General features: G+C 42.9%; 1 protein-coding gene across 1 annotated transcript; it reads right to left on the bottom strand.

Annotated features, from left to right (window-relative positions):
• Window positions 1-2,880: 2,880 nt before the first annotated feature.
• PSMA6 (proteasome 20S subunit alpha 6) lies at window positions 2,881-13,700 on the bottom strand. Its single transcript, XM_058807201.1, has 7 exons — window positions 13,529-13,700; window positions 9,601-9,695; window positions 8,749-8,830; window positions 8,434-8,589; window positions 5,399-5,577; window positions 4,653-4,747; window positions 2,881-3,087 (listed from the first exon to the last, which is right to left on the bottom strand). The coding sequence occupies exons 1-7, from the start codon at window positions 13,602-13,604 to the stop codon at window positions 3,030-3,032; spliced, it is 741 nt and encodes a 246-aa protein (XP_058663184.1). The 5' UTR covers window positions 13,605-13,700; the 3' UTR covers window positions 2,881-3,029.
• Window positions 13,701-14,282: the final 582 nt, after the last annotated feature.

Raw genomic sequence — 14,282 nt, 5'->3', positions numbered from 1 at the left:
AAAATCTGTGCTGACAGGAGGAAAAGTGCCAGCAAAACTTCAGCTCTAGGCACGAGGAGAGCAGACTTCAGGCTGCTCAGGAAGCTAATTAGTAAAATGGGAAAATGCCTTTGAGCACCTAAAGAATGTGGTCATCAATCCCAGCCAGCACAGCTCTGTGAAGGGAAAGTCCTGCTTATCAAACCTGATTTCCTTTCATGACAAGCTAACCCACCCAGCCGATCAGGGGAAGCCAGCTGATCTAATCCTTCTGGATTTCAGTAAAGCTTTCCATACTGTCTCTCACAGGACCCTTCTGGACAAAATGTCCAGCACACAGCTGGATAAACACATCATGGGATGGGTGAGCAACTGGCTCCCCACTGAGCTACTTCTGTTTATAACACATACCATTACTGTCTTGGGGGCTCCATTTGCATGGAGGGAGGTTACTCATCAGAAATCCAGATGATTTTCAGAGTTAATAAACACTGATTTACCTAAGCTGACTGCATGTACTTGGCACTTGCATCCTTACACTACACCAGAGATAAAGAGCACTGGTAATGTCATGTGGACAGTTACAAGGCAGTGCAGAGCCAGTACAGGCAGCACCAGTGTGGGTCTGGTATGCAAATAAAACTCAATCCTATTCCTGTTTAACTACTTGTGCATTCACACTGTAACTGCATCTGCCAGTCTTCAGCACTGGCACAACAAACCACAAGCACATGGAGCAATCTCAAGTCTGGTCTCACTCTTTATAAGCTCTACACAAAGGAAGCACCAGGGTTGTACCACACGTACTCCAGCTTATTTTGAAGTGCCAGGTTTGGAACAGCAGGTGATGCTAGCTACAGCTCAGCACCAGCCACAGCTGTACAGCCTGGCTGCAGGTGATACTTGCTCCAGGGTGTGAAGAATGTAATTATGTGTTATGTGTAATACATGGGGCTTTCCCATTCAGTCAGGTAACCCACCTGCATTGCTGCCTTATCTTCAGAAGCAAAAAGCTTTGACTATAAAAGAAAAATCCCCATTATTAATATGAAAAAAGAACCACGAATTTTCTCTACAAGGGAAAATAGTAGCAAAAATGCCATAAAAAAGGCAACATTCACCATTGCCTTTATAAAAAAATAGGCAACGTTCACAGTTAATATATTGTAGACAGCTTATTTCATCATCTCTGAATACAAGATGGGATGCTCTGCATTGCAAAACAGGCAAGGTATCAACAAACACCCACTGCTCTCAGAACCACCACCTGAGTTATACAATCCCATACAAGCTCCAAAATTTAGAATTAAAGGACTTGCTGGGAATTTTGGTACCGAATACTATGGAAATGTGCTCTAGTCATATGGGTCCCTGATTGCCATCTTCCCTTTAATTTTTGTTCAAGAAGTCATTAGTGATGTTTTCCATACATTATTAAAGCTGATCAAGAACAAACCATCAATGGATGATATTTTGTGGCAGACTAAATAATGACCCAAGCCTACTCAAATTCCAGGTTGTTATACAACTGAAGTATTAGGAAGAAAGGCCCTAGGGGTTTTCAGAAACTGAGCTATCACTGGCAGCTGAAATAACACAGACCTTCCTAAATGTGCCATTAGCTGCACAAATGTGCTGATTGCTGCACAAACCCACATAGAATTCTCAGATAACCAACCCAAAACTAAAAGCAGAGGTGCTTATCTTATCTACACTGCACTATCTGACATGAGGGAAGCTGAAATGTGGAGGCATGAACAGAACTTGAGAAGCTTTGTGAGCTCCACAATTCACTACACATCTGATTCTCCTAAACTCAGTTATCACATAGGGTTAGCATTATCCTTTACTGAAGCCACCAAACACTGAACTGCAGCTTCTTTACTACAATGAACTTGAAAAATACATATTCAAGGGGCTTTAATTGTAAAGCATGAAGAAAAAAATGAACCAATCTCAGTTTCTGACAACTTATGAGGCCTTTCCCAAATGCCTTGAAAAAAATCAAAGAGAATTTTGGAATAATTAAAGCCAGCATGAGAAGTGCACAGCAGAGAATGAAGGTAAGGAGTTATGCTGCATTAACATAGCATTCTTTCAAGAAGACTTGTGTGCAACAACTAAAACTGCCTGGTAATCTCCCCTTTCTCCTCAGTGCCTCCTCCCTCACAACTTCATCATCTCCCTGTTCACTGCTGAGGCTGAAACCTCTTCAACTGAAGTAAAACAAAAAGGTTTTTTTTTTTTACCTTCAAGTTTTTGCAGTCTCAACTCCAAACCCAAAACCTCTGAAGGAATTGCTCCCCAGATACCTTCCTGTTCAAGGACTTGGTCTATTGGCCCTGCCTAGCCCCAACACTGCTCAGAGCCTCAAAACCTGGTAGGTGACTAAGCCAAAATCCCAAAGTACACTACACACAGAGTATTTTCCCTAAATAAATGTCAGCTTCAGAGCTGTTTAATTACAGAAGACATCTTTCAAATCCACTACATGCATCACAAATAAATCAGTCCAAAGGACTGGACTCAGACTCACAGCTCAAGCTTCTTCCTTCTGCTTTTGCCCTATATCCTCATATAAACCTGAGCAAATAAGGTCTTCCTAACTTCCCCACAATTAAACCAGTAATGTTGTAAGGCTTTCAACATCAGGCCATGGAGAGAATGAACATGAATATAGGAATTATCTCAAGACACACACACCACAAAAACTGATATTAACTTTACGCAAAGAGCCAAATAGCTCAGATGGAAAATACAGCTCAGAGCATAAAATTTCTCTTAAAATACAATTAAAAGGCAGGCAATTACCACAGAAACACTAGAAGTCATCAAGCATTTTGATGACAATTTCATAGAATTGGAAGTTTAAAAAATAACATTGAAAGGAGACACCAAGAATTTCAAAAACCTCTGTTTTATTTGTACAGAGTAAAATACATCATACCGTGAACACTGTTTCCCACCCATAATCTAAAACCATTATTAAGTGTTTTCTTTTCACCAAACATCCTGGCCAGAAGCACAGACAATGGAAATGGGAATGCTAATTAGTCTCTCTCTGCCAGAGCTACAAGGTGCACATCAATCTCTGCTTCTGTAAGGATCCTGAAAGAACAAAAAGAAATCTTAAATAGCTTAAATGATTCTTCCCCTTAAGCTCCAATATTACAACCTAATATCCATACAAATAAGTTTTACAGCAATGCATCTTTCTGCCCTTTAAAGCCTTGCTGCCAGTGCCACAGGCTGACATCCCAATTCTCTTGAAAAATAAAGGAAAAATCAAAGGCACTAGAGAGCAAGGAAATAACAAATGATAGAAAAATAACAGGTAATTCTTCATGAGTAATGCATTTGTAAGTTGAGACCTAGTGAGAAGGCAGCTTGATCCCTTGAGTGGCAGGAGAAAAGGGCTCATGCAGCTCCTGTGTGTTTTCTCACAAACACTGTGCTGCTCTGTTGTCCTCAGCACACCACCAGATACAAAACCACCCACCTTAAAACCATGTCCACCTTAAAAACATTAGGAAGGAAGCACTTAAAGGACTGAATCTGTAGGACCCAAAGGTTTGAAGACTCTCTTCAGTCCCCACTTCCCAAGTAGTTAGACTAAAGTAACAGCAGACTTTGCTCCCAATTTTACTTTGTTCCTCTCTTCTTTTTAAATAAAAAACTCAAAAACCCCCTCAATTAAAGACTAAAGCAGAAATAACTGAATCCCTCTGCAGCAAGCCAGACTTACCTAAATTTTAGGTAAGCCATACCTGGAGAGTTCTTTTTGCATTATAAAAACTCCCCCAAGTTTTTCTCCCACATTTCATGCACACTCCTGCAGCTATACAGTGTGCTGTGAGCAGGCTGCCAAGTACACTGTATCCCAGGTGAAACATTCCTGCCCTTCAGGAAAGACTCCCAGGCACTGCCTCGATACACTGGCCAGGTGATCCTGGTGCACACAGTGTGCTGCAGGCAATGGAGGAGGGAAGAAATTGCAGGTGCCTTGATTCATGCTAGATGGGACTGCAGAGTACTCACAAAGTAGATAGCTCAGCCATTTCCAAATCATTTGTGATTTTTTAAATCCGTGATCTTTTAATCTTACCCAATTTAAATACAGTTTTTCAAACTGTACAAGTCCATAATCTATTAACTACATATTTTAGATGTTAAGAAATGCTAATAAATAAAAGATAAGCACGAATAATTTAAAGACTCATTTTAGAAAAAGAATGAAGAATTTAAGGGTCTTGTAAATATTCCATAATATAAACCAGACTTTACTGCATTAGTTAGTATGGCTATGATTTGGAAGTGGACTCCAGATACCATTACTATGAAAAATTTTTATGCATCTAAGCATGAAAACATGTCTAGACCAGATGTAACTACATTTCAATCATCACAGAAAGCCATACCCTTTTAAGACAGGAAAGAGATCGCTTTTCTCTGCTAAATCCCTTAACTGTGTCACACATTCTAAAACTGCATTATTCTTTGTACACAATGTTTTCTACCCCTACACATTTTGAAGAGTTACAAGTAAAAAGCCCTTCAAAACTTCAATTTCTTAAATTTATCTCTTTTTCTTAATTTACAATTACACAAGAAGGTAAAACTAATTGCACATAATCAGAGAAACACACCAAGTTTTGTCAACACTGATTGCTTACCTGAACTTAGGATTTTCCACTGTGACTACACCAACTTCTATTTCTGAAGGTTTGAAATCAATGGATAGTACAGTAGACAGGCATGTTATTGCTGTCTGAAAGATGAAAAAAACCCCTGTCATTAGAAAGAAAGCACAAATTCTTCTCTTTTTTTTTTCTCTTAATAGACACAGCATTAACAATTATCCTTCCTTCTGGTTTAAAGTTACTTCCTCTCACTTCAAAATCTCAGCTTAGAAATTCCAAATAGTTTCCCCTTGCTACAAAATACAGCCCCTCTCCAGTCCTCTCCCTAAAAGCCCAAACTACAAAAAGCAAAGGGACATATTTTCATAGCAGAAAAAGACACAACAAAACCAAAGCCTTTTATCATGCAAAGATACTGTCTGAAATACCTTCTAATATGAAGATTATTTTAAATGTCACTAAAAGTTAATCATACTGGTATCCCTAAAATCAAGCACTGTAGTTACCAAACACCAGCTACAGTGGGAGTGCTACAATTACAGAATCTGCTTCAGCTAACATAAAGCAAAACAACAGATTAGATGACCATTCAAATACTTGCAGAACAGCTTCAAATGATTTTCTGGTTGGAATAGCTAGCTGTGTTTGCTCTGGCAGCAATACAGAACTGTAGGGAAAGAGGAAATGCCTAACAACATTTCTCTGCATTGCAAGCCTACATGCAGCCATATTCATTAAAAATACTTTAAACAAATTTTAATTTCCTTCTGCTGACCTACCTCTACTGTTTGTTCATATGTCCAATCAAATTTCTTCTTTACTTTCTTTTCAAGGAAACTGGTTGACTCTGTCTGTTTAACTCCTGCAGCTGTGGCCTTGAATCCACAATAGTAACCTGCTGGGTCACACTTGTATACCTGAGGGCCATGCTCCTCATCAATACCAATCAAAATCATACCTGGAAGAGAAAATTTGTTAATTGATTTATTTTCCCCATTTTAGCAATTTAATTCAACTGAAGAACAGAATGGATAGTCCTCTCTGTGACAAAACATGCATGCACAGCAGTACATCTTTGGGAATCAGTCCCATACCTGGAGCTGTGATTTCCTTTTTATCTCTAATTTGCCATTTCTTGCCAGCATCTCCTTACCAGGTGTACAGCCCAGTTCAGCAGAAACTATATTTCTGTCATTCCCAAAGAAGGCATTCTCATTGAACATACAAACATTTTTGCCATGCTCAGTGTGTAGAGAACCACAAAGTCAGGAAATACAAAAGTTTTATCCTGATAGAAAGTTTCCCAAACCACAGCTCACATCCTGTGTTATATGACACGAATGTGTAAACAATATTTCAATTACCATGTGCTTTTACTAGAAAGCAACTTTACAAACATACTGAAATGAATGGAAATATTAAAAAGAAATTTAGATTTCTTGTTTGTAACCCTGAAAAACAGTGCATTACATACCTTTTCATCTTTAAATTAAAAAAAATAATCTATAATGAAAAGTGTTAATATCAGGACATAACTGAGTCCTTGAATATCATCTGACTAAGTATTGTGAAGCTGGACAGTTTTCAAGTAACACAAACTGACCACATCACTGCAATTCATGTGTTCGCCCTTACTTCTTGATTTACAGCTGCATTGTCTCAATATGCATATTAAAAAGAAGTCAAAACCAATACTTGCAATAAAAACCCAAAACAGAACAAGGTCATGGTTTTCAATTATTTTCACTTCACAATTGTGTAACTTTTAACTAGTAGTTAGAGATGATAAACTTCTGAGCAGCTATTACTAAAACAGAAAAAAAAGTCCCCTCATATTTTCAAAAAGACTAAGTGAAGTAAAGAAAAATGCATTTTTATTAATGTATTTTTAAAAAAGGAATTTCCAGCAGTATCAAGGCATGGGAAATGCCAACAGAAGAAAGAAACAATCTTTCCTGAAAATTACAAGCACACAAGCATAGGAGAATTGCCCCATCATGGAAACTGTGGTGCAACTCTGAATGTTGCTTCTTTAGTGAGAAGTCTTAGTGGCTAGTATGATTACAAGAAGTGATTCATCAATTCTGAAACTATTCTCCTTAAAAATAAAAAAACAACAAAACCCAACCAATGAAAAAGAAACTCAGACAGAATGTTTAATGAAAAAGTAACTGAGGAAACCTGTTAAGTGTTTTACCTCAGTTCCTGAACAGCCTAACAGTTTGTTTATAATTTGCTTATGGCCAAACACAAAAGAAAACACAAGTCAGAACCAAGCCCAGAACACAGAGATGACCAGGAACATCTACAAAAAATGACTCAACACACAACTTCTTTTTAAGCTTCATTTGCTGTTATAAAACAAGACGTAGAAATATTTGCAAGGGAAATATTTTAGACACTTTTTCCTCTACATTATATACACAATAGCTAAGTTAGGAGAAAAAATTTTGTAAATCTGTCCTATACATACTACTTAGATTAAAAAATGCCACAAAACCTGCACAAAGATAACTGCACTCTCCATCTCTCTTTTACAGTGCTGTTTACCCAGACACAGTGCACTGGGTTTGCATGGCAAGGTTTTTGGTAGTGAGAGGGCTGCAGGGCTGGCTGCTGTGAGAAGCTGCCAGAAGCTTCCCCTGTGTCCAAAGCAGCCCAAGCCAGCTGGCTCCAAGACCAGCCTGCTGCTGGCTGAGGCCAAGTCCATCCACAGTGGTGGTAGTGCCTCTGGGATAACATATTCAAGAAAGAAAAAAAAAAAAAAGGAAATTGCAGACAGAGAAGAGAGGAGTGAGAATATGTGAGAGGAACAACTTTGCAGGCACTGAGGCAAATGATGGAGGGAAGGAGCTGCCAGAACTGAGACTCCCCTGCGGCCTGTGGTGTGAGGCAGCTGTGGCCCTGCAGCCCATGGACACCCATGGTGGAGCCTGTCCTGGGATAGGCTTCTGGCAGGACCAGCGGTGCTGTGGAGAAAGGAGCCCACACCGGAGCAGCCAGTTCCTGCAGGACTGCACCCCACATAACGTGGGCTCCTTGCTGGAGCAGTTTGTGAAGAACTGCAGCCTGTGAGAAGGACTCACTTTGGAGAAGTTCCTGGAGCACTGTCTCCTGTGGGAGACACACTGGAGCACGGGAGGAGTGTGAGGAGTCCTCCCTCTGAGGAAGATGTAGCACCAGAAAAACAATGTACCATGTACTGACCACAGACCCCCTTCCTATCTCCCTGTGCCACTGTGGGAGAGGTAGAGAACCAGGACTAAAGTTAAATCTGTGAAGGAGGTAGGGGGCAAGTGTTTTGAAGATTTGGTTTTGCTTGTTAATAATTCAGGTAATCTCCCCAAGGTGGATCTGTTTTGCCATGGTGGTAATTGGTGAGTGATGCCTCCCTGCCCTTACCTTGACCCAAAGGCTTTCCATGGTATTTTTTCTCTTCTATGTCTAGCTGAGGAAAGGAGCGATGGAGAGACTTTTGCAGACACTTGGCATCCATCCAGGGTCAAGCCACCACAAACAGACACAGTTACAAAGAGCACCTCATGCTCACAGATACCACTGCACAGTGCAAACACATCAGGACCCCCAAAATCTAAGGTGAAATAGTACTAGAGAGGCTACATTATTTCAAATGCTGAGTCAGTGGTAAAATCAGGGCTCCAGTTCGAGACCTACAACACTGCTCTCTCATTCAGCTGCTCATCCCCCTTACACCCTCAGTTACCCATTCTGAAAATGGGTGAGAATTTCTTCCATACCAATTTGCAAACTTAGAGAAGAAACAGCAAAGATCATTCTCATAAACTGTACTTACAGCAACCAAGGGGCCTCATTTCAGCATTCTGTGTATAGACCTGAGAAATATCTGCAATCCTTTTACACAGCATATCCACAGGGATGTCATATCCATACTTGTACTTCCAGTTAGCAGCCTCATAGCGGGCTCTCTGCACCTGGGATCTGCTGTCAGCTAGACAAAGAGAACTAATATTAATTCCACTGAATATGTGCCATCTTTATTTCTAGCACTGCTTAAGGATATAAATTCCAGGTCCAACTTTACATTGTCTTTAAATATATCCATGAGAACTAGGCAAGTTCTCCAAAACCAGATTGGTGAATGAAATACCTGTCATTCCTGTCATCACACAACCAATATTTTCAGTAATCTTGAATAAATGAGTCACTGTGTTGGAATCCAGTAACTTGTCCTAAAGAGGAAACAGAAATAATGCAATAGCAAACACTGTCCTCGAAGTAAAAAGAAAATAAACAAAAAAACCCCAAACTCTGAATCCTCTTTTTTTTTACAGAAGAGCCCAAAAGGACCCATAACAGCCACGAATTGTCTTTCAGGCTTCCCAGTTTTTACTGCTGTAGGAATGCAAATGAAGAAACTGGAGAACAGGGAAGAATAAAACCACAGATCTGCAGAAGGAGAACAACAAGAACATGATCAACATCACAGTCCTTTTCCCTCTGAAGAAACTCTGAGAACCTACACACAAAAGCTTGTTCTCTTATTTCATGCTGCCCTTCAAACATAAAAGAATTTCCCCCCTTTTTCAACAGTACATCACCACTGAGCTGAAACACTCTCAAAAACCTATGAAAAGCATGCTCTGTGTGCTATTGGTTTTCTCAGCAGAAATTCAAGGAATCAGGGAGCTGCTTATGGACAACTCAGCCTTTACAAGCCAGAGCAATGAATGCATGCTCAATACAGCAGGGTCAATTTATATTTTAGATTTATCCCTTCAACAACTACAGAGAAAACCAATACAGCAGTACTTAGTGAGAAAATGTACAGTGGAGCACTACATGGAACAAGAACTTGTAATAAGCAGAATGATAATTATATATTCAGTTCAAATAGCAATTTATGTTAGTGCTAATAAGAATAATATCAATATTGCTGAGTCTCACTCCATCTTTTTTACTCCTCTCCTTCCAGCCCTCCCCTCAAAACCAGACTACTTACAGGTACTTTCTTCTGTGTTACAATTACTGCAGAGTCTTTCCCACGAACAGCTACAGATGTAAGTCCACCTTGGTTTATGGCCTTAAATGCATATTCTAGAAAAAGATACAAATGTTAATAAAAAACTTGTGTCAGAGACACTAGTACAAGTAACAATACCCCCCAACACAGGATCCCACTAATTTCTGGCCTTTTAATACTTTAATACTTGTGCAACACTTTGTGTCCTTAAACTCTTTAGTACAATGTGCATTGACTCTCTTCACAAAATCACCGTCACTGCTTCCTTCAAATGCTTCTTCTAACTTGACTTTTTGTTCAGTTCAAGCTTAACAGCAACAGAATAAGTTTTAGAACAAAAAGGCTGTTCTGAACTAGACGAAAATTGTCCAACTTTAATCTACAGTAACCATAAATTCTTAGAGAAGAATTCTTGACATGAATTTTAGTATTTTAAAGGATGTAAAGCTTCTTTTCTAATTTTTTACTGATATAGATGAAAAGTGGTAAGATGACACAGGAGACAGGTTTTAACGATCATATTTTCTGACTTGACATTCAAACACTGCAATGCTTTTCTTCACTTTTTATAGTGAAAGCTACACAGATGCAAGTTAAAGTGTTGTTCATGTAAGTACAATGGATTAAAAATGGATTACACTAAGGTAACAGTCATGAAATTATCCATGGAATAAATTTCTCCTGATTGATGGTTTCAAAAGCCTTAGGCACAAGAACTTTAAGAACTGGCAATATTTGATAAACATTCAGAAACTCCTAATATCTGGCTGAGTGGCAAGTTTCACACAGCAGCTAAATGTAGGTGAGTTTTTGTGTTAGCCATGCACATGAACCCAGAATTCAGAACATGTCTACAAACAGCATAGTAAATTGCTAAAACTATCCTAAAATAACGGGAGCAAGAAACTTGGCTATTTTAAAAGCTTCAGATCTATAGAAGAGATTGCACAACAGAAGAGACAAGTAATAATCTGAAGATGAAAAAAAACCTCAAACCTTGCACATTAATGCTCAATCTGCAGAGTCATTGTTGAGGAAGGGCTCACTGTGGTGTATTTATGGCACTGTATTTACTACTCTCAGACATCAGAGCATTTACTATTTACCTATTTACTGGTTACCCAAAGGTGCCATGAGGGATGTTCCCCCTTTCCCTCTGCACAGCTGTGCCCCCCTGGGATGATGAGTGCCAGCCTGCAGCAGAGCACAAGCCCCAGAAGGCAGGAGCCAGCACTGCCTGCAAAAGGGCAATGCCCAAAGCTGGAGCACAGGCTCTGCACCACTTGTCTGTCTGCACAACCCCCTGAAGGCAGGGTGGAAAGCAGATGGACAGAGGCAGCCTTTTCGCACTGATGCCAGTGACAGGACCAAATCAGAGGTGACTGGAACAAACTGAAACAGGAGGGTCCACCCAAACACCTAAAACATGTTTTACTGTGATGGTGACTGAGCTCTGGAACAGGTTGCCTGTAACGCCCACCTGAAACACTCCTGGGCACCCAGCTCTGGGTGGGCCTCCCTGGGCAGGGGCTTGGGGCCAGACAATCTCCAGAGGGCCCACCCAATCTCAGCCACTCTGTGCTTCTGTGACACTGAGGTGGCAGTAGGGATCCATGCCTATCACAAACTGGGTTTTGCTCACAACTCCCAACAACCAGGCCTGTGAAACTGCAGCCCCTGATTGCTCAGTTTTCAAGGAAACGAGCCAAAAGGTGAAGCGGCTCTTACAATGTAACAAATCCGAGTTGCTAGTGCTGTTTTAAGTCTGTTTACTGCAATGTAAGTATTTCAGCAGCACTGCAGACATTCTCTCTGAAAAGAGCAGTCCGTTTCTGTTCCCTGAATACATGGCAACAGCCAGAAATTTTACTGTAGTAATTTTCTTCACCTCTCAAAACTCCACCGAGAAGAAACACCACCTTTGAGGACTGAAACTAACAGGGAGCAAGAGAACACTGATGTTTTGAGGGATTTTAACCATGTAATGTGAAGTAACTGTTAAGTTTTCTAATATGAGATCAAAGTTTTCTGAGCTTTGGAAGCAGAAGACAGACCTAAAACAAAGTAAAAGCATTTCAGTCCAATATCACTACACTGGAAATCTCTATTCCCATACTGCCAAATTCCAGAAAAAACTCAAGTTTTAAGGCAATCTTAGAGCAATACATGTCCATGCTAATCCTTGACAGCTCCTAGCTAACCTTAATCCAGCAAAGAGACAAAGACAAAACAAAACCACCTAGATGTGGACATTTGATTGCAAGCAAGCATGAGATTTCTGCCCATGCTGTGGCTAGATGCTGGCAAACAGGGACACCCATGGGGCACCATGCCCGAGTTACCAGCCTGGCTCTGAGTAAAGTGAGCTCATGCTTGCTTGAAGTTAACATATACATATTTTTCTTCCTATAGCACATAGGTACTTAAAATAGCTTTAAGACAGCTTCAGGCTGTGTGCAGAAGCTCTCAAATACACATGCAGATACTTGTTTCTAAGACACTGTTAAAAGGCATGGAGGTACCACACATTTCTCATACATCAGCCTACTGGCTAAGTACACCCCAGAGGCAGAAAACCAAGGCTCAGTTTCCTCTCTGCTACAGAATGCAGAAACCATTCCCGACAAGCAGCACTGTGACACAGTGGGAAGTGGTGAGGACTAACCAGCCTGTTTTAAGGGCAGCTGAAGGTGGGAGCCCAGGATTCCTCTGCCACAGCACCACTGAAAAACCCCGTGGGAGGAAGCACTGTCCCTACCACCCCTACATATAAGGGACAAATAAACATTACACATGCTCCAGATATACAACAGCACCCCCATGTAGGTATCTAGTACAGGCACCTTCCTCATTCTTCCTTGCAGAAGGGACTGCTCAAGACTGGGCCACCTGTCCATGAGGCCTAATCCATACAGGCTTCTTCCTGAGAAAAACTCAAGGGCAGTCACAAAAAAACTACATGGCTGCCACGGGCAATTAATGCAATCTGACCCCAGCAAGCTCCTTTCTGGAGAACAGAGGGATTTATGGACATAACAAGCAGTGGATGTGCAGTGAAGGCGCTGCAGCTGGGGAAGGCAGCATCAGGATGATGCTGCAGAACAGTTCATGCGTCCCTGTTGAGAGGCTCCTCCAGGGGCACTGCCCAGCTACTGTCCTGGCGCACTGTGAGCTGGCTGTATCCCGCACAAGGGCACCAGGATGTGCTTCTGTACAAATCTGGTGCAGTGCAAAAATAGGAATAACAGAACCAGTGGCTTACAGAAAAAACTGAAGCTTGGCTTCAGGTTATTCCGAGAAACCTGAAAACAAAGAATGCTTGCTGCTATCTCACAGGCCACAGAACAAGCGGCATTCAGGTGTAACAAGAAAGTGCACGAGTTACACCCAAGAACTGACACTGTCACTCCGGCATGCAGGGTTGAGCTGTTCAAATCCCATTTCCAACAGCTACCATAGCTCTCAGACCCCAAAACGCAGCGCTCCGAGGCTTGGCAAGATTCACTCAAAGAAACATTTAAGGGAGACCGAACAGCCTCTGGAGAGCGGCAGCTTTGGTGTCCAAGCATGGGAGATGGAACACCGGGGGCTCCGAGCAGGCCCTCCCGGCGGCAGGGGACACTCGAGAGAGCCACCCTGGCTCCGGGTTTCCTTATCTCAAGCGAGGATCCCCTCCCGGGTCCCCACGCCGGCACGACCGGGACCGCCGCCGCTCCACGCTCCCACCAGGCTTCCCCCACCCACGGCGGCACCAGGCCAGGCGGGAGCCGGCGCTCCCGAGCCGCGACAGGCGCCGCGTCCGCCCCTCCGCACAGGCCGCCGGCCGCGGCCCCGCTCGGCGGGGAGCGCGGGCAGGCCGGGCCCGTGACGGGGCAGTTCGGCGGCGGCGCCGCGGCCGGACACGCACCGACTTGGTAGAGGCGGCCCTCGGGCGAGAAGATGGTGATGTGCCGGTCGAAGCCGGCGCTGGAGCCGCGGGACATGGCGGGAGCGGCGCGGGCCGGGGGGAGCTGTCCGCGTGCAGGGCCCCGCCGCAGCCGCAGCCTCCGCCGGAGCGCTTCCGGGGCACGCGGACACCCCGCGCAGGCGCGCGCCGCTCCCGCACCGTCACGGTCCGGCACCGGCGCTGCGCATGCGCGAGCCCCGCGGCCGCCGCGCCGAGACGCGTCACGGAGGGCGCGAGCGGAAGGCGGGGCTGTGCCGCGGCGGCGGCTGGGGCTGTGACAGTGACGCTGACAGTGACAGTGAGGTGAGGCACGGCTCGGCACGGCTCGGCTCGTGGAACCCTGGAAGCCCGCCGGACGTGCCTGAGGGAATGCGCAGGAAACGGAATAAAAGTATCATCGCGGCATTCATCAACGCTGGATCAAAGTATCACCGGCCAGCCGCGAAAACAAAACCCCTTCTAAAATTCCGAACGAAGTATTTCCGCCTGTGCTCTTGAATGAGAATAATTTTAAAGCAAGTACCTCAAAAAACCATGTTTAAGGTATTCGTAGGTAATTGTTGCCGCCGCTGCAACAATTATAATGCGTTATAATGCGATGTTTAAAAGACTTTTCATCGGTGTCCAGTCCAAAGGGAAATTCCCCAAACTGAAACTCGTGATTATTAGTTTTTTGCCTTTTAACATCTTGGAATTCCTCTGCTCTTTGTGGGAA

Source organism: Ammospiza caudacuta, chromosome 6 (genome assembly GCF_027887145.1).
Source record: "Ammospiza caudacuta isolate bAmmCau1 chromosome 6, bAmmCau1.pri, whole genome shotgun sequence".
In the NCBI taxonomy this organism is placed as follows: domain Eukaryota; kingdom Metazoa; phylum Chordata; class Aves; order Passeriformes; family Passerellidae; genus Ammospiza; species Ammospiza caudacuta.
Note: the sequence above shows the minus strand (reverse complement) of the source record. Positions and strands in the feature narration are given on the sequence as shown.